General features: G+C 38.0%; 1 protein-coding gene across 2 annotated transcripts in view; it reads right to left on the bottom strand.

Annotated features, from left to right (window-relative positions):
- Window positions 1-26,209, bottom strand: part of LOC138157033 (liver carboxylesterase 1-like) — a 280,580-nt gene that overhangs the window by 195,312 nt on the left and 59,059 nt on the right. The window contains exons 13-14 of one of the 2 annotated variants that reach the window (XM_069082452.1): window positions 24,362-24,434; window positions 21,355-21,831 (exon numbers count right to left, since the gene is read on the bottom strand). In XM_069082452.1, the coding sequence (XP_068938553.1) occupies window positions 21,654-21,831; window positions 24,362-24,434 (251 nt within the window). In that variant the 3' untranslated portion in view covers window positions 21,355-21,653. Of the gene's footprint in view, window positions 1-21,354; window positions 21,832-24,361; window positions 24,435-26,209 lie in introns of those variants that run through there. The other variant, XM_069082453.1, reaches the window with a different exon arrangement.

Genomic DNA, 26,209 nt, shown 5'->3' with positions numbered 1-26,209 from the left:
AAAGTTGGAGGGGGTATGGGACAAGATATAGGAGAGAGCCAATTGGAGGAGGGGATATCCAGTTTGATTGATATTTTGGGATGGTGGATAGTGGAAAAACGGGAAGAAATAACTCAAAATCTTGCAGAAATGAATGGCGTAAAATAGAAGTTAAGAAAGCATTTGATAAAATTAAAGAAAATAAAATCTTAAAAAACAGACAAGATTAAATTGTAAAAGTGCTCCAAAAGCCTTAAAAAGCAAAATTGGTTAGATGGAAAAGGAGGTTTAAAAGCTCACCGAAGAATATAATTCTTTCAAGATCAGAGTGGATAAAATGGAAGCTAATTACTTTATAAGAAATCAAGAAGCAATCAAAGAAAACCAAAATAATGAAAAAGTAGAAGACAATGTGAAATATATCACTGGAAGAACAGCTAACCTGGAAAATAGATCCAGGAGAGATCATTTTGTAATGCTTGGACTACCTAAAAACCATGATCAAAAAAGAACTTTGATATCATCTTTTAATACATATCAAGGATGAATGCCCTGATATTCTAGAATTAGAAGGTAAAATAGAAATGGAAATTATCCACCAATCCCCTCCTGGAAGATATCCTAAAATGAAAACTCCAAGGAATATTATAGTCAAATTTTGATATTTCTAAGGTCAAGGAGAAAATATTCAAGCAGCCAGAAAGAAACAATTCTAGTATGTTAGATCCACAGTCAAGATAACACAAGATTTAGCAGCTTCTACATTAAAGAAGTGGAGAACTTGGAATATGATATTATGCAGGGCAAAGGAGCTATGAGTACAACCAAGAATCACCTACCCAGCAAAGCTGAGTATAATCCTTCAGGGTAAAAATTGGATATTCAATGAGATAGAGGACTTTGAAACATTCTTGATGACAAGACCAGAACTGAATAAAAAATTTGACTTTCAAATATAAGACTTTTTTTTTTACAATAGTACAAAATTTAATAAAGGCAAATGTAAGTTCTTACATCTGGATTCATAAAGACCTACTTCACAAATACCAGGAAGAAGCATGGTAAAAATATAAATAGAAAAGAGAAATCATAAAGGAATTAATAAGGTTAAAGTTTTTACAATCCTACATAAGAAGATGCTATTTGTAAGTAATAAGACCTTTCTTATTAGTTTGGTAGTTAGAAGGTGCATATATAGACAGAGGGCACAGGTAGGAGTTGCATATGAAGGGATAATATATTAAAAATAAAATTAACTGTTGAGGGAGGAATGTAATGGGAAAAAGAGAAAGGAAGAGTTAGAATGGAATAAATTATCTCACATAAAAGAGGCAAGAAAAATCTTCTGTAGTGTAAGTGAAGAGCAGTGAGTGAACCTTATTCTCATCAGAATTGGCTCAAATAGGGAACAACAGGCACATCAAATTTGGTATCAAAATCTTTCTTACCATGTAAAAAAATAGGAGGCTAAGGGGGTAAGAGAAGGGAGGAGGGTGATAGGAGGGTGAGCAGATTAAGGAAGGGGGTAGTCAGAATCAAAACACTTTTGAGGAGGAGCAGGGTGAATGGAGGGAGAGAATATAATAAATGTAGGGAAATACAGCTATCAGTACTAATTGTGAAAAAAAAATTTGAAGCAAGTCTTTCTGAAAAAGGCCTCGTTTCTCAGATGTATAGAGAACTGAGTCAAACATAAAATAAGAGCCATTCGTCAATTGATAAATGATCAAAAATATAATTAGTATTCAAATAAAATAATCAAAGTTTTCTATAATCATATGAAAAAATACTCTAATTCACTATTGATTGGGGAAATGTAAATTAAGACAATCCTGAGACTTCATACCTATTAGATTGGCTAATGAGACAAAAAAGATAAATGACAAATATTGCTGGGATTGTGGGAAAAATGAGATATTAATGAACTATTGGAGAAGTTGTAATCTGATTTCCATTCTGTAGAATAATTTTTAGCTATATCCAAAGGGTTATAAAACTATATATACCCTTTGACCTAGCAATACCACTAGTAGGTCTATATCCAACAAGAGATAAAAAAAAACAAAAGGGAAAATGATTTTTATGTAAAATAAATATGTGTGTATATATGTATATAAACATAAGTAAAAATTATATATATATATATATAAGCTCTTTTCTGATGTAGAAAATAAAAAAATGAGGGTATGTCCATTAATTGGGGAATGGCTGAACAAGTTATACTATTTGATTGTGATGAAATGTTATTGTACTATAAGAAATGATGAGCAAGATAATCTCAGAAAAAAAAAACCTGGAAAGACGTGCATGGACTGATACAGAGTGAAATGTCCTGTGTACAAAGAAATAGCAATATTGTAAGATGATTAATTGTGAATGAGTTAGCTGTTCTCAGGAATAAAATGATCCATGACGACTCTGAAGACCTTATGATGAAAAATGCTATCCATCCTCAGAGAAAGAACTATTGGTGTACGAATACATATGGAAGCATATTTTTTTAACTTTATTTCTCTTGATTTTATTATTGTCTAGGTTTTCTTTCACACCATGAATATTATGAACATTTTCTGCATTACTACATATGTGTAACCTATATTGAATTGCTTGCCTTCTTAATGAGGAGGGAGTGTGGGGAGGGATGAAGGGAGAGAATTTGGAACTTAAAAATTTTAAAATCAATGTTTCACATTGTTTCTGCATGTAAAAAGGGAAAAATAAAATATTAAATAAAAGTTTAAAAAAAGATAATGTAAAAAAGAAAAAAAATGAATGATGAGGGAACAATAGTATAGGCAAGGCCCAATGTGTACTAAGTATTGCAGGCTAGACTAGGCCTCTCCTCTAAGAGACTCCTAGCGTCTACCTAGGGGCTCTCTCTTCTTACCAAGTTCTGAGAGGAATGTGGAATGTGGCCCTTCTCTACTAATACTGGGCTCAGAGATTATTGTTTAGCTGGGCTCATACCATAGACTTAAGGAGCTGGTTGGACTGGATTTTGCAGAAATTTGTGTAAGTCCACTGATACCCCACTGGATCTTGCCTGAAACTCCCTGAGGCTGCTTTCTCAGCTAGTTTAGGTCTGGGTTGGAGTCAGGTTGGATTTGAACCAGCCTCAATTTCCTGGAGGTTTGCATTAGACCCAAAGAAATGCCTGAAGTCTGCTCCCTCCCAAGCAGAGCTTTTATAAGCCAGCAGGTAGACAAGTAAGCCCCTGACAGATGTGAGTAGCACGTGTCATGATGCATCTGCCTAGAAATCATCAGTTGCTTTCCCCAAATTCTCAAGAGCATTGTGCAGGCCGGGTCTGGAGGCGTCAGAGATTAGTTTGGGGCTGCTACAAGCACCATGGGCTATTAGCAGGGTGTGTGTGTGTGCGTGGGATGGGGAGGGTGAATTGCCTGTGCTCTGTCCTCTGCTTGGCTCTCAATCTACACTGGTTGCTTACCTATCTTAGATTCTCTGTAGAACTCTAGCTGTCTCTCTGTGGATTCCTGGGGTGAGTGGGGATATGCAGCAGCTATGATTCCATCTGTAGTCTAGTAGACTGTGCCTTTCTAACATTCAGTGTAGTGCTAGAGTGAAATCTGAAAGTTTCTTCAATCAAGTGTCCTCCATCTTCCCACAATCTTGTCATTTTGCACTGTTCTCTGTAGCTCTATCATGAAACGTTCTTTAACTCCTCAAGTCATAGGTAAAGATTAGAGAAAATATTCTTAATATATCAAGTAGTCAGAGATGTCCTCCATTCTGAGATTCCAGCTAGTCCCTATTGAATTGGTGATAATAAAATTCAGTGCTGGCATGGTGTAATGGGAATGGGAATTTGAAGACTTTCCCTGTCCCTTAATAGACTTGAGGGGAGTTTGAAGACTTCCCCTGCTTTGAAATTAAATTCTACCCCCTAACAGACTTAATAAAATCACATGGAACTTGCGATGGAGGGAATTTCCTGAAGAGAAGCAGAGCCCACAGAAAGCTGGTTCAGAGTTAGTCAGACATTGTGGGAGAGAGAGGATGCTCTTTAAGGAAACAGAGACATTTGTGAGTAAACACTGATATCGTATTGGTTTGTGGGAAGGCGTATTGATTTGTGGGAAGGTTGAAGGATGCTTTGGCTCTCAGCATTATTATTGCTTCTGAATATCTTTGGTACTATGATGGAATCAGCTTAGTGGTTTTGCAATTAAGTTTTCTGTTGTCTAAATAAATCCTTCAGTTCTATCCTCTATCTGGAGAATCTGGTATATTTTATGATTGTGTCACATGATACATATAGACACAGTCTTTATCGTGATTGTGGTTGCTATAAATATTGCATTGGTGCTACATTTGGTGATGAGGGTGGGTTTGTGAAGTAGCAGACATCTAGTTGGAGGCATAAGGGATTTAAAAGAAGATATGTCCATCCCAGGATGAGAGGATTTGCCTTATTATCCCCTAGCAAGAGAGTGGTCTAAAATTCCAGGACTCTGTGAAAACTGGGAACAGAGGCTACAGCAGGGAGAAGCTAGAGGTTTAGAAACAGCTTTGCAAAGAATGCCAATAAAGCCTGGGAGACAGCTGGAGGCAGTGAGTAGAAAGAAGAGACTGGGTTTTTCTAACAGGCTACCATATCGTGTGTAAAAGCAGAGACAAGCTTTTACCAGTGTTGGCCAAGTGCCAGCATTCGGGACCTCCTTTAGAAGAGCAACCTGGAGAGTCTCAGCTGGAAGGAGAGAGTAGTGGACAGTCTCTGGAAGCAGAGAGGACTATTGTAAATTTACCTCAGGAAAAGAAGCAAAAAAGAACAGGAAAGTTCATCCTGCTTTGGTAGAGTCTGAGCCTAGTTGCCATAACAACTCCCAAGAGAGTGCATTGAGAGCAAGTGATACAATACAGGATGATACATTGTTTCATGGTGAAACTTTTACAGAGGCAGAAGCTCACCCTGTACTGAGAAAAAGGCCGGACACTCAGGGAGGGAAAGCAGTGTTTAAGGAGATACTTAAGGATTTCACTCAACAGCAGATTACTGATATTTTGAGCAGATTTACCCAAAGGATGGGAAAATCCTTAGTGTCTTGGATGGTAAGATTCCCTGACAAAGGAGCTGCTGGGATAGTGGTAGATAAAGTGGACTACTTGAAATTTGTAAGTAATTTGACAGAATCCTTTTGTCCCCCAAGCTTTTGAATATTTTCATTTGGTAAGAGGCAACAATACAACTAATTTGTTAGCTTTAGCTGCTGCTAGATGCAATAGAATGTGTCCTGCTGATTCTATGTGGCTTGATGGAGACAGACCCTGGTACTCACTTGCATGAGAAAGTTGATAGAAGTAATGAAAACTATCAAGGTTGGAAATGCAAATATGTATCATGAAATCCCCTTAGCAGTTCCTCATAGAAGTATCATGGTGAAGACAACTCCTCCTGCTTATAAGCCCCTACTTCAGACTCTACTAATTGATGAAATAGGGAACCCTCTTTCAGAGGTGCTGGATAAGATTTCATAGTTAAGTGACTTAGGAGAATGGGAAAAAGATAAATTTCCTCATGAGAGAAAAGTAAACGTCCAGAGAATTAAAAGTCAGGATAGATCGCCAAGAAAAGAATTGTTTACTGCTCTATTGAGGGCAGGGGTTGATTTTAGAAAAATTGGTGGTATTCCAACTAATGAACTATATAAAATATACCACGATAAAAGGCTTAAATGTCAAATGGAATAAAGGCTGCCCCTACAGAGGCTCCTGAACCATTGTGTTCAAGTTCATCACATCTTTAAGGAGAATAGGAAATTGGCCAACCCACAGTTCAGATCAATGAAATACACAGACAAGATTGCAGACCCCATATTAATCTGACTATATATTGGAAAAATGGATCAAATACTATAATCAGGGCCTTGTTAGAAACTGGGGCAGAAGCCTCCCTCATTTATGGGAACCCTGATAAGTTCAAGCATGGAACTCCTATTACCATAATAGGACTAATAGGGACTGAAATATCAGCCAGACAAGTCAAACTAATGATGAAAATTGGACAATTGCCTAAGAAAGAATATAATGTGGTCATTGTACCTATTCCTGAATACATCACTGAAATGTATATATTGAGAGGTATGGTTCTGAATTTACCTGAAGGAAGATATCAATTTGCAGTAAGGAAGATAGGAATTAATACAAGTTTAGTGGGAAAAATAAAAATGGACCCAATCACTTTACCTGAACCTTTTGAAGTGATTACTTTAAAACAGTATTGTGTGCTGGATGGGCAAGATGAAATTGCCCCAAGGAACATGTTGAAGCAGGAGTTGTTAGTCCCTAAAACCACATGATGGAATGATCCTGTTTGGCCAATACAAAAATCAGATGGGACATGGAGAATGACAATGGATTATAGACAATTGAATAGGGTGACTCTTCCCTTGTATGTTGCTGTACCAGATGCCATCACCTTAATAGAAAGGATTCAGAAATGGGACGGGAATTGGTATGCAGTGATTGATTTGGCCAATGCCTTCTTCACCATCCCAATAGACTCTAAACAGTGGGATGAGTTTGCTTTCACTTGGCAGGGCAGACAATATACTTTCACCCACCTGCCACAAGGATATCTGCATAATTCCACTATTTATCATAGTCTTGTGGCTGAACATTTGGATGAATTAAACTACCAGGTATAGAGCTTACCCACTACATTGAAGATATAATGACACAGGGGAAAATGTAAAAGAAGTAGAGTTTGACACTTTTGATTGAACATATGAAAAGCAAAGGGTGGGAATTTAACCCTGTAAAGATTCAAGGACCAGCTCAAAATGTAAATTTTGGGGGAATACAGTGGAATAAGGGTCTGTGAGAGATTCTGCCTCAAGTCTGACAAAAGATTCAGGATTTTCCTATCCCTACCAATAAGAAAGAGGCCCAAAAGTTTATAGGATTATTTGGATATTGGCAACAACATTACACACCTGGGACGGATTTTGAAAATGTTATGTAAAATTACCAAGAAGAAATATTAATTTGATTGGGGACTTAAGAAGTGTAAAGGTTTTGGGAAAGCCAAAGTTGCTTCACAATTGCCTCTAGATTTATGGACTATGTAAAATGGTCCAGTGGAATTACAAGTGACTGTACAGGATGATTATGCAAACTGGATTTGATGGCAGAAACAACAAAGCCAAAATGTACCTTAAGGATTTTGGTCCAGGAAATTTCCTTCATCGGAAGTGCAATATACACCTTTAGAATAGTAGTTCTTATCTGCATATTGGGCTTTGGGAGAGACTGAACAACTGACTCTGGGCCATGAAGTGACATTAAGGCCTGGAATACCGATTATGACCTGGGTAATGTGTACCCCAGCTTCTCACAGAATTGGACGTGCACAAGAAGCCAGCATAATTAAATGTAAGAGGTATATTCCAAATAGAGCTAAAACTGGCAAAAGTGGAGTTTTGGCCCTATAGGAATCTATAACTAGCATTGATACTGAGGGACATGATACATCTACTGAACAAAGGAAACAGTTAGTACCGTCCTTGGTAAGATGTAATGATGGACTAACTGAAGAGGAGAAGAAACACATCTGGTTTACTGATGGGGCAGCAAAATATTTGGGCCAAAAAAGACATTGGAAACCAGTTGCATATAACCCATGCACTAGGTGGACTTTGGAAAGTACTGGGAGAGGTGGAAGTAGTCAATATGCTGAACTTATGCCAGTAAGCCAGTTTTAGTGGGAAAAATAAAAATGTACCCAATTACTTTAACTGAACCTTCTAAAGTATTTACTTTCAAGCAGTATTGTGTGCCAGATGGGCAAAATGACCAAAACAGAACAAGCAGGACAGTGTCATATATTCACTGATTCATGGGCAGTAGCTAATGGATTAGCTACATGAATGCCCATGTGGAAAAATCAAAAATGGGAAATTCATAGTAAGTGAGTCTGGGGGAAAGAATTATAGGAAGATATATGAGACATGTCTTTGGTTACTGATTTGTCAGTTTTTCATGTAGATGCTCACATGGCCCTCACCACTCCAGAATGTAAGTACAATGCTCATGCTGATCAAATAGTGAAGATTGCTACTGAACATATTGTCCCTACTTTGACAACTGATGATCTGGTATTAGCAAAATGGCTCCACCAAACAGCCGGCCATTTGGGGTTCCAGGACACACACTCATGGACACAAGATCAAGGTATTAGTATCTCTCATTCATTGTTAAAACAGATAGCAGAAGAATGTCATATATGTCAATTGAATAAAGAGCAAACTGTTGCTCGAGTTGTAACTGGGGAGATAGCAAGGGGAAAAGTCCCAGCCCAAATCTGGCAAATAGATTATATTGCTCCACCAACCCAATACAAAGGATGGAAATTTATATGTACTTGTGTTGAAACCTATTCAGGTATATTGGTGTCTCGTCTTTATAAAAATGCAAGCCAGAAAAACACCTGTAAAACTCTAGATCTCCTAAGTCTATATTATGGAACTCCAATGCAAATTCAAAGTGATAATGGGTCACATTTCAAAGCAATGAAATGAAGAGATATTGTATTTTAAACAATATAGAATAGATATTTCATATTCCACATTATCCACAAGTATCTGGGCTAATTGAAAGAATGAATGGATTATTGAAAGAACAGTTAAGGAAGTTAAGTTCTAATAATATGTGTCAACATTGGAACAATAATTTGTTCACTACTTTATGTAATTCGAATAATAGGCCATTGGGAGAAGGTATGCCTCTAGACAGAATGATGACCCCAAATCTGCAAATTAGAAAAGAGCAGACATATGAGATCTGAAATATTGAATATTGGACTGTGAGGCAACATGTCCCAGCACTGTATCCAGGAAAACCTAGTTCTCCAGGATATGATTTATATTGTTTAGAAGACTTTGGGTTAGATAGAAAAGAAATAAGAAAAATCTCTACTAGGATTTGTATGAGAATCCCTAAAAATAATTTTGGACAACTATTACTTAAATTAGGTTTAGCAGATTGAGGTATACCTATATAGGCCAGAGTAATAGATTCTAATTATCAAGGAGAAATTATTATAACATTGCAAAATTTGGGTAAATAACCCATACAGTTTTGTAAAAATGATAGAATAACCCAAGTGATTATTATTCCTTGTGAAAAAATTCCACTTGTGAAAACTGACCCTCCTTCTGAAATAACTATCAGAGGAACTGAAGAATTTGGTTCTGCTAATAGAATAAAATTGGAAGCTAAAGTATGGGTTAAGCAGAAACCAGATGATGTTCCAAAGGCTGCAGAGATTATAGCACATAGGAAAGACAATGCCATAGCTGTTGTTTATTCAGGAGAAGATGATTGCAAAATTATGCCCTTTATTGATGCATACGTTTTTTTGTTTTATTTTTGCTTTTTTTGGGGGGGAGCAATTGGGGTTAAGTGACTTGCCTAAAGTCACATAGCTAGTAATTTTAACTGATGTATTCTACAGTGAATGAGGTTATGATAGTGAGTCCACAGACTCCAGAAGCACAGCTGACACTATTTTTTCTCTTTTTGACTTTTTGTCTGTTAAACTTGTTTGCCATATTTGTTTTCTGCAGTATTGGTACCCTCTGCCTGCAGATGCCTGATTGCTTAAGACAGATGTCATCCCCTGTCCATGACTGTGATGTGCCGCTTCTGGACCTGGTATTGACCAAGTTCCAGATGACAGCTAAAGAACTGACCTTTTGAGTGGGAGACCTCTTGTGGCAGGGACATCTCTATGTCCAATTTCAGCTTGAAGTAGCTTTGGAGAAGAGACCTTTGCCCTTCACCCCAAGATTTTGAGCCCCATTCGTTCAGGGTGGGGGAGAGGATAGGGCACTTGTGCCCAAGCCCCTACCCTAAGCTATTGTTTTATGTGCACAGTTTTTCTATTATCCCTGTTATATAGTTGCAAACTTCTGTTGACACCAATTTTTCCACCAGTTATCCCTAAACTTTCATTTATCATTAAGATATTTTTGTTTGTAAGATACATAAAAGTTCCTGGGGCCAAATGTAATGGGAAAGGGAATTTGAAGATCTTTCCTGCTCCTTAATAGAACTAAGGGGGAGTTTGAAGACCTCCCCTGCTTTGAAAGTAAACTCTTCCCCCTAATAGCCTGAATGTAGTCACATGCAGCCTGTGGTGGGAGGAGTTTTGTTGAAGGGAAGCAGAGCCCACAGGAAGCTGGTTCAGAGCTAACCAGACATTGTGGGAGAGAGAGGATGCTCATTAAGGAGACAGAGAGTTTTGTGAGTAAATATTGATCTTGTACTGGTTTGTGGGAAGGTTTAAGGATGCTGTGGCTCTCAGCATTATGACTTCTGAATATCTTTGGTACTATGATGGAATCGGCTTACTGATTTTGGTATTCTGTTTTCTGGTGTCTAAGTAAATCCTTCAGTTCTAGCCTCTATATGGAAAATCTGGTATATTTTGTGATCAAACCTCACATGTTACATATAGTCATGGTCTTTATTGTGAACATGGACACTATAAATATCGCATTGGCCCTACACATGGTGAACATAAAAGAGGTAAATTGCTACTCTGCAATGTGGAGTTATAAATTGGTTCATCCCTTTTGAAAGTCATTGCAAAAGAAAACAGTGAAGTTAAAATAAAGTGTAGATAGCTTTCTGGCTTCCTGGGCTCCTGGGCTTCTGGTATCCTGGACTCCTGGGCTACTGGGCTTCTGGGTTCCTGGGCTCCTGTTCAGAAAAAGCTCCACTGCCACAAGTTCTCAGGAAATTCTGGCTCAGCTCTCAATTCTATCTTCTGTAACTGCTCTACCTCCAGATTCTTGTCCCAAGAAATTCTGACTGTGCCTCTCTGGGGCTTTTTTTATATACACAGCATTAGCTACTTCCTGTTTCAGCCAACCCCTTCCTGTTATGTCAGGAACACGGGTTCATACCTTCTGTTTCTTTCACAGAGGTTTGATAAATTACTAAGTGCTAAGTACCTGCTTACTTGCCAATACAAAAAGGGGTCTTCATATTCAAATTATATTGCCATTACAGTATCATAAAAAAAGAGTTTTATAGGACTCCTTCTTTGCCTCTTTTTTAAAATAAATTTTTAAAAATAACATTGGAATTAATTGTTCTTCAAATGTTTGGTATAATTCACTTGTGAGCCCTTCTGGCCCTGGAGATTTTTTCTAAGGATTTTACTAATGGTCTATGCAATTTCTTATTCTAAGATGGCATTATTGTTTTTTTTTTTAAAGCAATCAGGGTTAAGTAACTTGCTCAAGGTTACACGGTCAGTTATTTCTGGGTGTGGTGCTGAGTATCTGAGCCTGGATTTGATCCAGGTCATCCTGACACTGGAGACGGTGCTCTTACTCGCTGAGCCACCTGGCCGCCCCTAAGCAATTGGGGTTAAGTAACTTGCTCAAGGTTACATGGCCAGGTGTTTCTGGGTGGGTACTAAGTGTCTGAGCCCGGGATTCGATCTCCAGGTCTTCTCAACACTGGAGCCGGTGCTCTTACTCGCTGTGCTACCTGGCTGCCCCCTAAGATGGCATTTAGGCATTTTATTTCCTTATCAGTTAAACATGGCAATTATTTTTGTAAATATCCATTGATATCTCTCATATTATCAGATTTATTGATATACAATTAGGTAAAATATTTTCTAACAATTGCTTTAATTTCTTTTTTACTGGTGTTCATTTTACCGTCTTCATTTTTGATACTTCATATTGGGTTTCTTTTTTATTTTAATTAAATTAACCAAAAACTTATCTATCTTACTTTACCTCCCCCCCAAAAAAAACAGCCCCTAGATTTATTTATTAGTTCAATGTTGTGTTTTTGTATTTGTCTTATAGCTTTTTTTAAGCTTCAGTCTTATTAATCTCTCTCTTGATTTTCATGATTTCCAATTTGGTGGTCAATTGAAGATTTTAAATTTGTTCTTTCTCTAATTTTTTTTTAGCTTTGTGCCCAAGTCATTAATCTGTACTTTTTCTGTTTTGTTGATGTAAGACTTTAGAGAAATAAATTTTCCCCTAAGTACTGCTTTGACTGCATCCCATAAATTTTGGTATGTCATCTCATTGTTGTCATTCTCATTAATGAAATTGATTATTGTTTCTATGATTTCTTCTTTGACCCACTTAATCTTTTTTTCAAATGCTTTATTAATTTCAGATTTTCATCATTCAATTCCGCCAGATTTTGAGTTACAAATTATCTCCCCGTTTTTCCCCTATACACTGCCCCAAAATAGCAGTCCCATAGGATATCCCTTCCTCCAATCTGCTCTCTCCCATATCTTCTCCCATACACCCTTCAACTTTTCCAGTAGGGCATGGTGGATCTTTATGCCCCAGTGCTTGTATATCTTATTTCCCAATTACATGTAAAATAGTAGTAATAATAATAATAACACACACATATATATATATATATATATATATATATATTTTTTTTTTTTTAAACATTTGACTTTAAAACTTTGAATTCCAGATTCATTCCCTTCCTCCCTTGTCAACCACCCTTACTGGGAAGATAAGAAATTCAGTATAGATTGTACATGTGTAGCTAATGCAAAACATTACCATAGTAGATATATTGAAAAGACTGACTATATTTCCCTTCCTCCTATCCCACCTTCCACTTGTTCTATTCTGTACTTTGATCCTGTCCCTTTTCAAAAGTGGGTGCTTCCAACTTCCCTTCCCCTCAGTCTGCCTTCCCTTCCATCATGCCCCTTCTCATGCCCTTCCTCTCTACTCTCTTGTTGGGTGAGATACCCTATTTAGTATGTATGTCATTCCCTCCCTGAGCCAAATTCAATGAGAATAAGGTTGACCCATTCCCTTTTGCCTTCCTATTCTTCCCCTCCATTTTAACCATTTTCCCTTGCCTCTTCTATATGAGATAGTTTACACCATCCTTTCTCTCCCCATCTCCTCTAATTATATTCCTCTCTCACCTCTTAATTTCACCTTTCAAGTATCATCCCTTCCTATTAAATTGTCCTGTGCCCTCTGTCTCTGTATACTTCTAAACATATTTACACACATTCACATATGTATTCATATGCCCATATACCCTCCAAAATAGACATATATATTTGTATTCCCTTCAACTATTTTCATACTGAGAAACGTTTCATCAATTACAATTATCATTTTCCATGGAGGAATGTTAATAGTTCAACTTTGATAAGTTCCTTATGGTTTCTTTTCCCTGTTTACCTTATGCTTCTCTTGCTTCTTGTATCTGAACGCCAAATTTTCTATTCAACTATGTTTTTTTTTTTCATCAAGGATGCTTGAAAGTCCTCTATTCTACTGAATGACCATATTTTCTCCTGAAACATGATACTCAGTTTTGCTGGGTAGGTGATTTTTGGTTTTAATCCCAGCTCCTTTGACCTCCAGAATATCATATTCCAAGCCCTTCAATCCCTCAGGGTAGAAGCTGCCAGATCCTGGGTTATCCTGATTGTGTTTCCACAATATTCAAATTGTTTCTTCCTGGCTGCTTGTAATATTCTCTCCTTGCTCGGGGAATTCAGGAACCTGGCTATAATATTCCTTGGTGTTGGGGTGGCCAGGTGGCCCAGCAAGTAAGAGTACTGGCTCCAGTGTCGGGATGACCTGGGGATCAAATCCTGGGCTCAGATACTTAGCACCACACTCAGAAATAACTGGCCGTGTAACCTTGAGCAAGTTACTTAACTCCCATGGCTTTAAAAAATATATATTCCTTGGTGTTTTCTTTTTGAGATCTTTTTCAGGAGGTGATTGGTGGATTCTTTCAACCTCTATTTTGCCCTTTGGTTCTAAATCATCAGGGCAGTTTGAGAACTTCCTGGAGGATGATTTCTAGGTTCTTTATTTAATCATGACTTTCAGGTAGTCCAATAATTTTTAAATGATCTCCCCTGGATCTATTTTCCAGGTCAGTGTTTTTTTTTTTTTTTTCCCATGCGATATTTCACATTGCCTTCTATTCTTTCATTTGTTTGGATCTGTTTAACAGCATGTTGATTTCTCATAAAGGCATTAGCTTCCATTTGCTCCAATCTAATTCTGAAGCAATGATTCTCCTCATTGAGCTTTTGAGATTCTTTTTCACTCTGGCAAATTCAGCTTTTTAAGGCATTCTTCTCCTCTGCTTTTTTGAGCCTCTTTTGCCATTTTAGTTAGTCTATTTTTTAAGGTGTTATTTTCCTCAGTAAGTCTGTTGACTTTCATTTCAAAATTTTCTTGCATCATTCTCATTTCTCTTCCCAATTTTTCCTCCACTTTTCTTATCTGCCTCTTACGGTCCTCTATGGCCTATAACCAACTCATATTTTCTTTGAAGCTTTTGGTGCAGGATTTCTGACTTCACTGTCTTCCTCCTGTTCCATGCTTTGGTCCTTTATGTCCCCAATATAGGATTCTAATATTGAATTCTTCTGTTTGCTTTTCTTCCTTTGCCTGGTTATATCACCACTTAGTCACTTGACCCCTGGGCTTTTTGCCACAGTAGCACTCTGCCACCAGACAGGAGAGCTTCATTCCAAAATGCTGGGGTTTCCTTAGCTGCTGGAGGTATTAGTTGGGTGCCCTCTCTGAAGCCTTCATATGCTCTGGCAAGCTGGTCACACACTCTAGGACCTCCACCCTAGACCACAATCCAGATCCAAGCATGTTAAAGCAAGAGCGATTACCTCTCAGACTGGTGCTTAGTCCCCCGATACTCTGCAGGAGCTGAAGCTGCCATGTGGTGCTGGCTGGCTGTGACAGTGTCTCAGCGGCTTCTCATCCCAGGGGGCAAAAGCCATGCACTCCCACTTACTGGGTCCCAAAGTCCGGACTGCACTGACCTCTCACTTTGTCCTTCGCATCTATGTGTTGATAAATCTGGAAATGGCCACAGCTGCTGCTGATCTGGAGTCCCTCCTGCTGGTGGCTGGTCAGGCCCGCCCTGGAGCTAAAGCCTTGGTGTGCAGCTGGGATCAGCTCCGCTGGCTCCCAGAGCTCTACACTGGCGGATTCCTGCTGGCCTGCCAGGCTGTCCTCAGCAGGAGGTTAGCTTCTCTGTGTCATTTTGTGGATTCTACCACTCCAAAGTTTGTTTAGAGTCCCCTTTTTACATGGATTGGGGAAGGTGGAAGCTGGAGCAGCAGGGATGTCCTGCTTCTACTCCCCTTTTGCATCTCTTAATGTGAAATAATTTACCACATTCTACCTCTTCTTTCCTTTTCTACTCAGTACATTTCTCTCTCATCCCTTAATTATTTTTATCTTCCTTCAAGTTCACCCCATACCCTTAAACTCAATGTGTTTTTCTTCTAGCTAGTATAATTTTTAAGTATTACAAATATCATCTTCCCATGTAGGGTTATAAATAGTTTAACTCTATTGAATATGTTATTTTCTTTTTCTTTTTCACTTGTTCATGCTTCTCTTGGGTCTTGATATTGGGGATCAGATTTTTTTGTTTATTTCTATTCTTTTTATGAAAGATTAAAATCCTTCTATTTCATTAAACATCTGCTTCCCCCTTGAATTTATTATGCTTAATTTCACTAGGTAGTGGATTCTTGGTTGTAATACTAGCTCCTTTGCCTTCCAGAATATCCATGACCTCCCATCCTTTTATGTTGCAGCTGCACAGTCCTGTGTAATCCTTATTGTGGCTCTAGATACTTGTATTGTTTCTTTCTGGCCACTTGTAATATTTTTTCCTGGATCTAATTGTTCAGAAATTTGGCTATAATGCTCCTTGGAGTTTTTATTTTGGGATCTCCTTCCTGGGGTGTTTGGTGGATTCTTTCAATGCCTATTTTGTCCTCTGGTTCTAGGATATCAGGTCAATTTTCCTTGGTAATTTCTCAAAATATCCTGCTCATGTTCTCCTCTTAATTATGACTTTTAGGTAGTCTAATGATACTGGCATTTTCTCTCCTTATTCTATTCTCCAGGCCAGTTGCCTTTCCAATGAGACATTTTACATGTTCTTCTATTTTTGCTTTCTTTTGATTTTTTTTATTCTTTTGATTGTTGATATCTCATAGTCATTAGCTTCGATTTGCCCAATTCAAACTTTTAAGGAGTTGCTTTCCTCAATTACCTTTTGTACTGTTTTTTTTTTCTATTTGATGAACTGTACTTTTTAAGGAGTTATTTTCTTCAGTGGACTTTTGTATCCCCTTTTCTATTTTGCTAATTCTACTTTTTAAGCATTTGTTTTCTTTTACCAAGCTGTTGACTTTTTTCATATTGTTGAATTTCTTTCATCACTCTCATTTCTTTTCATAGTTTTTTTTTTCCTACCTCAAATTTTAAAATCTCTTTTGAGCTCTTTCATGAGTTCTATCTGGGCTTGAAACCACTTCCCATTTTTTCTTTGGGGTTTTGCCTATGGGTACTTTGATATTGTTGTTCTCTTCTAAGTTTGTGTCTTGATACTACCTCTCACCATGATAGCTTTCTATATTCAGATTCTCTTTTGTTGGTTTTTACTCATCTTTTTTTCACCTATTTTTCCTTTCTTTTAAATTTAAGCTCTGTTCCCTGGGTGGAATGGATACTATCTTAGGCTTCTTGTGCCAGGGCTATATAGGCCCTGGCTGTTTACCTGATGCTGCACTGGTTTTGCCTTTGTGTCCGCAGGGGGTCCACATGTTTGATAGTATGCTGCAGTAACCTGGAGCGGGGGCGGGGTTCTAGTGCTGGTGTCTGGCATGTACTGAGGCTGGTGGGTTATATCTGCATTTCTTTGTGGATAACACTGAAACATGTGGTGGTCTGGCTGCTGTTGGCTGCCTATTTGCTTAGAGCTACACTGAAGCTTGTGGAGGTCTGACCCTAGGAGGTTGCCTGTTTGCCTGGGACTATGCTAAAGAATGTGGAGGTTCTCAGAGCTGGAATGTGCCTGTTTCCCTGGAGATATTGAAGCACATAGAGGGTCCTGGTTTTGGTGTTTGCCTGTTCTCTTGCACTGGGCTTAGGATCTGCTGCTAGTTGTTTGAGGTGAGGCTTGCTGGGAAGCTTCTTTTCCTGACTTTTTTCCCCTTTTACTGAAGTGAGAAAGATCTTTCCTGCCAATCTTCCAATTTCTTGGAATCAAACATTGTTTCATCCTGTCTTTTTACTGGTTCTACTGTTCCAAGATTTGCTTAGGGGAATTGTTTTATGGTTGTTTGGAGGTAAATATGAGAGAGCTATGGAGATTTACTGCTTACTCCACTATCTTGACTCCTGGAAGTCAAGGCAGATATTTTCTAAAAGGGGAAGTTACAACAGATAGGATATTTCAGCTACAGATTACATGGAAAAACCCTGAGATCCTTAGGATTATAGAAGCAAAGCAGATGGTAATGCATTTAATTTAATGCTACTTCTGATGGAGTCCTAACAGAACTGCCCTCTATTCCATTATCCAAACTCCAGTATAGTCCCACTGTATCTACTTAGGGCACCCCACCCCCACCCCCGGCCAATGTCCTAATTTATGCTCACCACTCACTAGAACAACAAGGGCTTCCCTGAGCTCTTAGTTTCCACAGAAACAACAGGTGTGTCCATGGGATAGAAACTCAGCACCCCCCACCCCCTCCCCACTAGATCCTTTTCCACAAGAACAGGTGTGCAATCACAATCATATCATCCAATTAGTCCAAGATAGGACCATAATACCTAACTATCCATCTTGAAGAGACAAGGCCACAATAGCTATACTATCAGAAAACAGCACCAGAAGAAGGGGCCCACCCTATGTTAGCGCCTGCATAGTAATAGTTAAGGGCTGACCTGGAGTGAACCTATGACATATAGTTTATTATAATATCATTACCATTCATACATGCCCCCTAACTGTATGCATTATGGGTAACCACATGCTCAGTTACACTAAGGCTGGGACCCCTCTTCCATTACCTAATCCCTCAACAATCCCCTCCTATCAATCATGTTCCTATAATTGTATATAAATCTTGATTGTGTAATCAGCATTATATTCTCTATAAAAGTGTGTGTCTTACCTTACTGAGGGGCTATTTTCCTCAAAGGGACTTAGCCACTTGCCAGAGTGTGAAACCTCAACACTATAATAAATCTTTCCAACTGGTGTGGAGTTGGCCTGAGTCTTTGTAATTCTTTACACATGACCCTCCACAACCCTACTGGAACCTCAGCATTTCCATGGATGAAAGATATCCATTTCTTAGTTTGAATCACTTGACAGTGATATGGACTTTGAAGTAGAGTAATTTCTATGCTGGATCTTCAGTATCCATGATACCAAGGAGCTCAGGGCTGCTGCAGCTACAAAAGCAGTTTTCAGGTCTCACCTCTGCAAATATTGGAGTATTCAAGGGCTGGACTAGAAGGGCATGGGGAAAGGGGACTGATGTTATTTTATCTATTCTTGGGAGCAACAAACTATTCCCAGTGAGAGCTGTTGGTAAGTGTTGAAAAAGATAGAAGGATTATTTGTCATAGAATTTGTTCCCCTTATTGTGTGCTATGGTTGCAAGGTTGGAAGCAGGGTTAGCAGACTGTTGCAGTTTCCAGGGCTCCTAAATTCAGAGTCCTGGGTTCTGAGTCCTTGGTCTGAGAGGGAGTGGTGGTCGAGGTAGTAGCAGTGGTTTGGCTCAATGGCACATGCCACCTATGTCTCTCTTTCATGGTGCCTTTTTGCTTTAGCTAGGCTGGTTTTTGTGCTGTGTAGATTGATGTTTTTTTCAGAAGTTGTTGGGAATAGCTAGGATCTTCTCTACAGGATTTGCTCCCTTGGATGATAGTTGCAGGTACTGGATTCAGGGCCAATGGTCTGAAGAATCTTATTATTCCTAGGACTCTGGGGCTTATTAATATATCTCTTATGGATATGTTTAAAGAGAAGGAGATGGGGAGTAGAAAGGGAAGGGAATAATAATATGTATTATTATATGTAATACCAATTATGTACCAGATAGTGTGTTAAACACTTTACAGTTACAATCACATTTAATCCTCACAACCATGGGAAGTAGTGATTTTATTAGCCTCATTTTACATCGAAGTAACTGAAGCAAATAGAGGTTAAATTACTTGCCCAACATCACACAGCTGGTAAATATCTGAGGTTGTATTTTAATTCATATCTTCTTGACTGCAGATTTCCTGCCTCAAGGGAAATATGGATGGGTCCATCGCAAAATCCAAGGGATTTGGGTACTTACAAACTGATATGCTTGATCTCTACATTTTGTATAACTGGGGAAGCTGTAGTTTTGGTGCAAAGAGAACCAAACTGGGAGTCAGGAAAACTGAATCCCATTCCAGGAACCATTCCTCCAACTATATGAGGAATTCTTCATTTGTTTAAGGGGCTTTTGTAATGAACTCTGTATTAAAATATTTTGTGTACTTTAGTAAATTGGTACCCAATGCGTTAATTTGGTACATTTTGTAGTTATTTTAAAGGGTTTTCCTATTTCTATTATTGTCTCTTCTATTTTGTTATTATTATATAAAAATGGTATGTATTTTTCAGGGCTTATTTTATAGTCAGAAATTTTGCTGAAACTGTTAATTGTCTTAGTATCTTATCTTATTTCCTAAAGTTTTCTTAGTAAACAATCATGTCATCAGCAAATAGAAGTTACTTTATATCTTCTTTACCTTTTTGCTTTTAGTTTTTATCTTGTTTTATTGCCATTGCTAGGTTGGGAGAATAGGCATTCTTCCTTCACTCCTGTATTTGTTGAAAAAGTTTATACTGGATCCTCAAGGCTGATTTTGATTGCTTTTGATTTAGATAGATACTTTTAAAATATATTTTTAAAAGGTTTCAATTTACTCTACTGTAATAGTAATGGCATTTAAAGATTCCCCTGTATTGGCTTGGTTTTTGGTTTGATTGTGTTAAAACCCAGAGCTTGTTAATCCCACTTGTGAGATAGACTTGTTGACGGGAAAAGAGAGGGCTGAAGTGGGAGGAGCTGGTGACGGTAGATTTGGAGAGACACAAGAGAGAGGCAGAAGAACTTTTTGGAAGCAGCACCTTTGGAGGCAGAGAGAGACTGAGAGGATTGCTGAGGGCCATTTTGAATTGCCCAGGACTTTTGAGACCTGCCACCCAGAGCTGCCAAGGACTGAGGAGACATGGCTGTTATGCTGGTACTTTTTCTGTCTGTTTTGATGTTGTTTTGCCAGATTTGTCCATTGGTGAAAGACAGTGCTGTTGTTGCAGAAGTTTGGGAACCTTTCTGTTGGTTCAGAGCTCTTGAGACTGTTCTGCAGACAGAGAGTGAATACTGTCCACTGGTGAAGGACAGTGCTGTTGTTGCAGGGATCTGGGAACCTTTCTGTTGGTTCCAAAGCCCTGAAAAAGGATTTTCTTGTTGTATGTTTACAGAAATCCTGGAAGAGGGTTTTGCTAATGTTTTCAGGGGTCCTAGGACTGTTCTGCAGACAGAGGATGAATTAATGAAGAGATGGGCAATGTATCTTGTGGCCTTGCTAAGCTTTGTCTCCCCCAGGAACAAAGATTGCTGAGAACTTGCCTCATGTCAAGATGAAGAAAAGACCTCCATTTGGGTATTAAGTGCTGTGCTTAAATTTGTTGTAACTCTGGGGTAGATTCAATTGTGATCCAGGGGTGGGGACCTTTTTGTGTTCTATGATTGAACAAATGAATGTACTTTACTTATGATTGGAAACTAATCTTCATTTGAGAAGAGGGGCTTTGTGATGGACTAAATGAAGGTATAGCCTAGTTGTGGAGTAGTATTTAGAATAGGGACTTTGTAATTTATTAAATGAATGTAATATCCTGGGGAGGGGTAGTACTTGATTAAATCAGGTAGTACTTGGAGATTATTGAATCACACTTAGTAAATGCTGTATTTTGAATTATGATATATTTTGATTCTGTCTGTTCTTAATTTGTCACTGAATAAAATGGAGAGCACCTATGCTGGTATTTTGAACCTTGGGAAGTTGCCTTTGCTTGGCATTACATTACATTATGGTGTAGTCAGCAGGATTACAAAGCATAGTGCCTCTATTTGTTCCAGGATCCATGGCCATTTAGATTGAGATTGTAAGGCCAAGGATCCTGGAGGGGATATTACATGTAATTGGGAAATAAGATATACAGGCACTGAGGCATAGAGATCCACTGGAAAAGTCAAAAGGGGTAAGGGAGAAAATATGGGAGAGAGCAGATTGGAGGAGGAGATATCCTGTGAGACTGCTATTTTGGGGCAGAGGGTAGGGGAAAAATGGGGAGAAAATTTGTAACTCAAAATCTGGCGGAAACTAATGATGTAAATCAGAAGTTAATAAAGTAGTTTTAAAAAAAGACTAAAACTGGAAGAGGTAATAACAAATATTTTTTAAAGTAGATTATATTTAATACAACCCAGGTCAACCCCACACATAGAAGCCAACTGATGCTTTGAAGCACTATGAAAAGAAGGAAAACCTGCAGAATCCTCATGACCTCTCATGTCAAAGCTATAGAGCCCTTCATCCCTATTCCAAATGTGTTAATGTATGGCTGATTGCATCTTTTCCTGATTCTGAACTGTCCCATTCACTTCTATATTGAGAAGCTTTCTCATGATAAAAGTTCTGTATACTATTGCCAAAGGAAAAAAAAATGTCTTGTCCAGTTCCACTAAGGCTTCTTGTGAAGGAGAGCCAACATATCCATCCAGTTCATAATTCAGTATGCTCCATCTTCACTCCAGGTGATTTCTTTGCCAAGAGTTCAGTCAAAAACACCATCTCCTTTTCCTTCTTTTTCTTGGCCACTTTGGGGGTGATGTTAATGTGGAGGTACTCTTCATTCTGATCGTATCTAGGCCATTTTAGTAGCCCCTCACCATTGGGGTTTCTGGAAATGTAAGCAAGATTTTTGTTTAAGTGAACATTTAATCACAGGTGGTCATAGTGGTTTAAAAAAAAGAAGAGGAGGCTGAGGAACATACTAAATATACTGAGACAAATTGCCTAATATTTAGAAAATATTAAATTTTTAAAAAATTTAAATGGTGTTGATAAGAAAGAATCAAAAACAAAAATTTTCGTAACCTAGTGAGTGAAATGTGTCTGGTGAAGACTTACCAGAAATAGGCTTCTGGCTTCTCTAAAAGAAGTACAAAACACAGAACCCCTCTTCCCTTCCTTTTTGCCCTCCCTGCCCCCAGCACCTTTCTCCTTAAAAAGATTCTCTGTAAAACCTATTCTCTTCCAGGGAGAACCTTCTAGCTTTTTGCTCTGCCCACCAGTTGTCTCAAGACTGGAGACTCCTAGGCAAGGAGAGACTCCTAGGCAACAAGAGCAAGATTGGACACTAGACAGCAAGAACAGGAGCAGCCCAGTGAATAGAGCACCAGCCCTGGAGTCAGGAGGACCTGAGTTCAAATCCGGCCTCAGACACTTAACCCAAAAACTAGCCATGTGACTTAGAAGCAAGTTGCTTAACCCCAATTGCCCTCCAAAAAAAAAAAAAAAAGAAAGAACAGGGGCAGCTAACTCTTCCTTCCCACCCAATGGGAGAGAGTAGTCCCAAATGTGAACTCATCTCTCATCCAATGAGAGAAGAGAATAATGGCTAGAGAAAATGCCCTTGCAGCCTCCTGGACCTGCCCGCCAAACTGCTAGCCACACCTCCTCACCAATAAGGATGAGAGATGACGCGGCCAGGTGGAGGATCCTGCCCCTTCGCCAATAGGAGGCAGGACTGTCCAAGTCCGTCTCCCTCTCTCCTCTACACTATTCCTGTCTTGAGATTGTGAGCCCTTCTCTCATCCAATGGGAACAGAGAGGGGAGGGACACAGAGAGAGAAACCCTGTCCTACTGGATCAGTATTTAAAATCCCCTTCCCCTCCATACCACGGACTTCATTTAGATTTCCTTGGTGAAGGAAGCCACTGGGTGAACAGATCATTAAAATTCCCTGTTCATGGGAAGCCTGCTTCTGACTTTCTTTCTTTGGGTAATTGGTTCGTTCTGTCCCCCACACTAGTGTTTGACAAACCCAAGAAAACAAATTACTTGTGGAAGAATCCAATTTTTTACTGTAAGGGGATAGAGATGGGTGGATTTGGTTCCATCTCCTACCCTCAAGCATGAGCTGTAATGATAAACTACAAAGTGTTTTTGATATGAAGAGACATTTTTCAGAGGAAGAATTTCAAGTCATATGAAAAAATGTTGTAAGCCACCAGTAATTGGAGAAATGTAAATTAAAGTAACTCTAAGATATTACCTCACACTCATCAGATTGACTAAAAAGGGAATGACAAAAAGGGAAAGTGACAAACGGGGAGGGGGAAGGGTAATGTTGTAGGACTATTGCACTGTAGCTATGCATTGGTTCAGTCATTCTAGAAAATAATTTGGAACAATACTGGATAAGTCATTACATGTACTTTAAAAAACAATAATACATGAACTAAGTGTGTTGAACTAACAATAACACTATGAAGTCTATAACCCAAATATTTTTTTAAATAAGAAAATTACATATTTGTACAAAAAATTTTGTTCATGGTGGCAAAAATTGGAAACTAAGTGAATGCCCTTGATTGGGGAATAGTGAAACATATTAGGGTATATGAATGTGATGGAATAATATTGTGCTATAAGAAATGCTGACAACAGTTTCAAACTAAGAAGATGTGTATGAATGGATACAAAGCAAACTGAGTAAAACCTGTAGAAAAATTTATGTGATAGTAATATTGTAAAGACAAACACCTTTGAAAGACTTATGAACTCTTATTAACACAAGAACCAACCATAATCCCAGGGGATGCATGATGAAACATGCAACCCACCTCCAGATAAAGAGGTGATGAAGTCAGTCTGCAAACTGAGGCATCATTTTTTGGGATGTGGTTAATGTATTAATTTACTACAAAAGCACTTTGTAGTAAAGACCTGGGGAGAAAGTACATATTTTTAAATCAATTGGAGAAAGTTAATATATTTTACTACTTGAAACGAATGGAATACTAATGAACTATAAGAAATAAAAATATGATAAATGTACATAAAATGGGAGAACATATGAAATTATGCAAAATTTTATACACAATAACTTCAGCAATGTAAATGGAAAGAATAATAACCTTATGAACAATCTGAAACAGAATCCTTAGCCCAAAGAAGGGATGAGAATATACTTCTGTTCTTTGTGAAAGGGAGGCAACATGAGTATGAAATTCTACATCTTATGTCAGATATGGTTAATATGTTGACTAGTTTTTCTAAAAATATTTCTCCTTCGTTTTGATTCTTTGTTATATAGGAGAATATTTGGAAAAGAGAAGAGAGATATATTTGGAAACATAAATGATGTAAAAACAAAATCTATCAATATTTAAAAAAATCTTTCCCTCTTTGTTACTTGTCTTACCCATTCCGAGCAAAGTTGGCCCAATATTTCATCACCATCCTGCTAACTTTCTTCTCCTCTTTTGGGGAACCATCTGAAAATGAGAATTACAGATATTATACTGTGACTAGTAGATGTTAAAGCTCAAAAATATGAAATTTATCTTCACTACCATCTCTACTTTGCTTTCACAGCTTCTTTCCTTTTAGAAATAGATTCGTGTTTCGTTGTACCTTCCAGCATTTACAGATTACTCTGGCTTAGTGAGAAGCCCCTTGTAACATCAAAAAACAATTTAGCAAAACCATTAATACAGTGAAAGTTCATTCAATACATCACATCTGTAGCAACACAACTACTATCTCTACACACAAGCTAGTATATTTGTAGTTATTTAATATTTAATTTTCCTCAGTTACATGTAAAAACAATTTTTAACATTTGTTTTTAAAAGTTTGAGTTTCAAATTCTCTTTCTTCCTCCTTCCCCATACCACCATATTGAGAATACAAGCAATTCCACATAGGTTATAAATGTTAAGTCATGCAAAACATATCCATAACAGTGATGTTTTGAAAGAAAACATAGACAAAAAAAAAATCAAGAAGAATAAAGTGGAAAAAAAAAGTTGTTTCAATTTGTATTCAGGCACCATCAGTTCTTTCTCTGGGGATGAATAGCATTTTTCATTCTAACTCCTTCAGATTTGTCATAGATTGCTGAGAACAGCTAAGTCATTCACAGCTGATCATCTTACGGTATTGCTGTTGCTTTGTACCCAGTACAATTCACTTTGCATTTGCCCATGTAAACCTTTCTAGGTTTTTCTGGGAGCATCCTGCTCATCATTTCTTAGAGTACAATAGTATTCCATCATAATTACATACCACAACTTATTCAGCCATTCCCTAATGTGCATCTCCACAATTTCTATTTTTTTTTTTTACCCCCAGAAAAGAACTGCTATAAATATTTTGTCCATATAGGTCATTTTCCTTTCTGTTTCTTTTTTTAAATTTCTTTTGGGATACAGTCCTAGTAGTGAGTGGTATTGCTAGGTGAAGGAGCATGCATAGTTTTATAGTCCTTTGGCCACGGGTCAAAATTGCTCTACAGAATGATTGAATCAGTTCACAAGTCCACCAATGGTGCATTAATGTCTCATTTTCCCACATCCTTTCCATCATTTGTCATTTACCTTTACTGTTCTTTTATCTAATACATTACATATGAGGTAGTATTTCAGAATTGTTTTAACTTGCATTTATCCAATCAATAGTGTTAGAATATTTTTTCATGTGACTATAGACAGCTTTAATTACTTCATCTGAAAACTGATTATATCTTTTGGTAATTTTTCAACTGCAGAATCGCTCTTATTTTTTATAAATTTGTCATATTTCTCTATATGTTAGAGAAATGAGGTCTTTAACAGAGAAACTTGCTACATTTTTTTCAGTTACTATTGCTAACTGCATTTCCCTCCATCCTATTTCCCCTACCCCCATTTATTTTATTCTTTCTCTTCTTTCACCCTGTCCCTCCTCAAAAGTGTTTTGCTTCTGATTGCCCTTCCCCCCAATCTGTTCTTTCTATAACCTTCCACTTCTCTTATCCCCTTCCCCTTCTATTTTCCTGTAGTGCAAGATAGATTTCTATGCTTCACTGCCTATGTATCTTATTTCACAGTTAGATGTAAAAACAACCTTCAACATTCATCTTCAAAACTTTGAGTTCCAAACTCTCTCCCTCCCTCCCTCCCTATCCACCTTCATTGAGAATAAAAGCAGTTAAATATATGTCATACATATGGAGTCATGCAAAACACTTCCATAATAGTCATGCTGTGAAAGACTAACTATACATCCC

Source organism: Petaurus breviceps, unplaced genomic scaffold, assembly GCF_028583685.1.
Source record: "Petaurus breviceps papuanus isolate PSGF00001 unplaced genomic scaffold, PetGlider_PUasm1.0 171, whole genome shotgun sequence".
Classification (NCBI taxonomy): Eukaryota; Metazoa; Chordata; class Mammalia; order Diprotodontia; family Petauridae; genus Petaurus; species Petaurus breviceps.
Note: the sequence above shows the minus strand (reverse complement) of the source record. Positions and strands in the feature narration are given on the sequence as shown.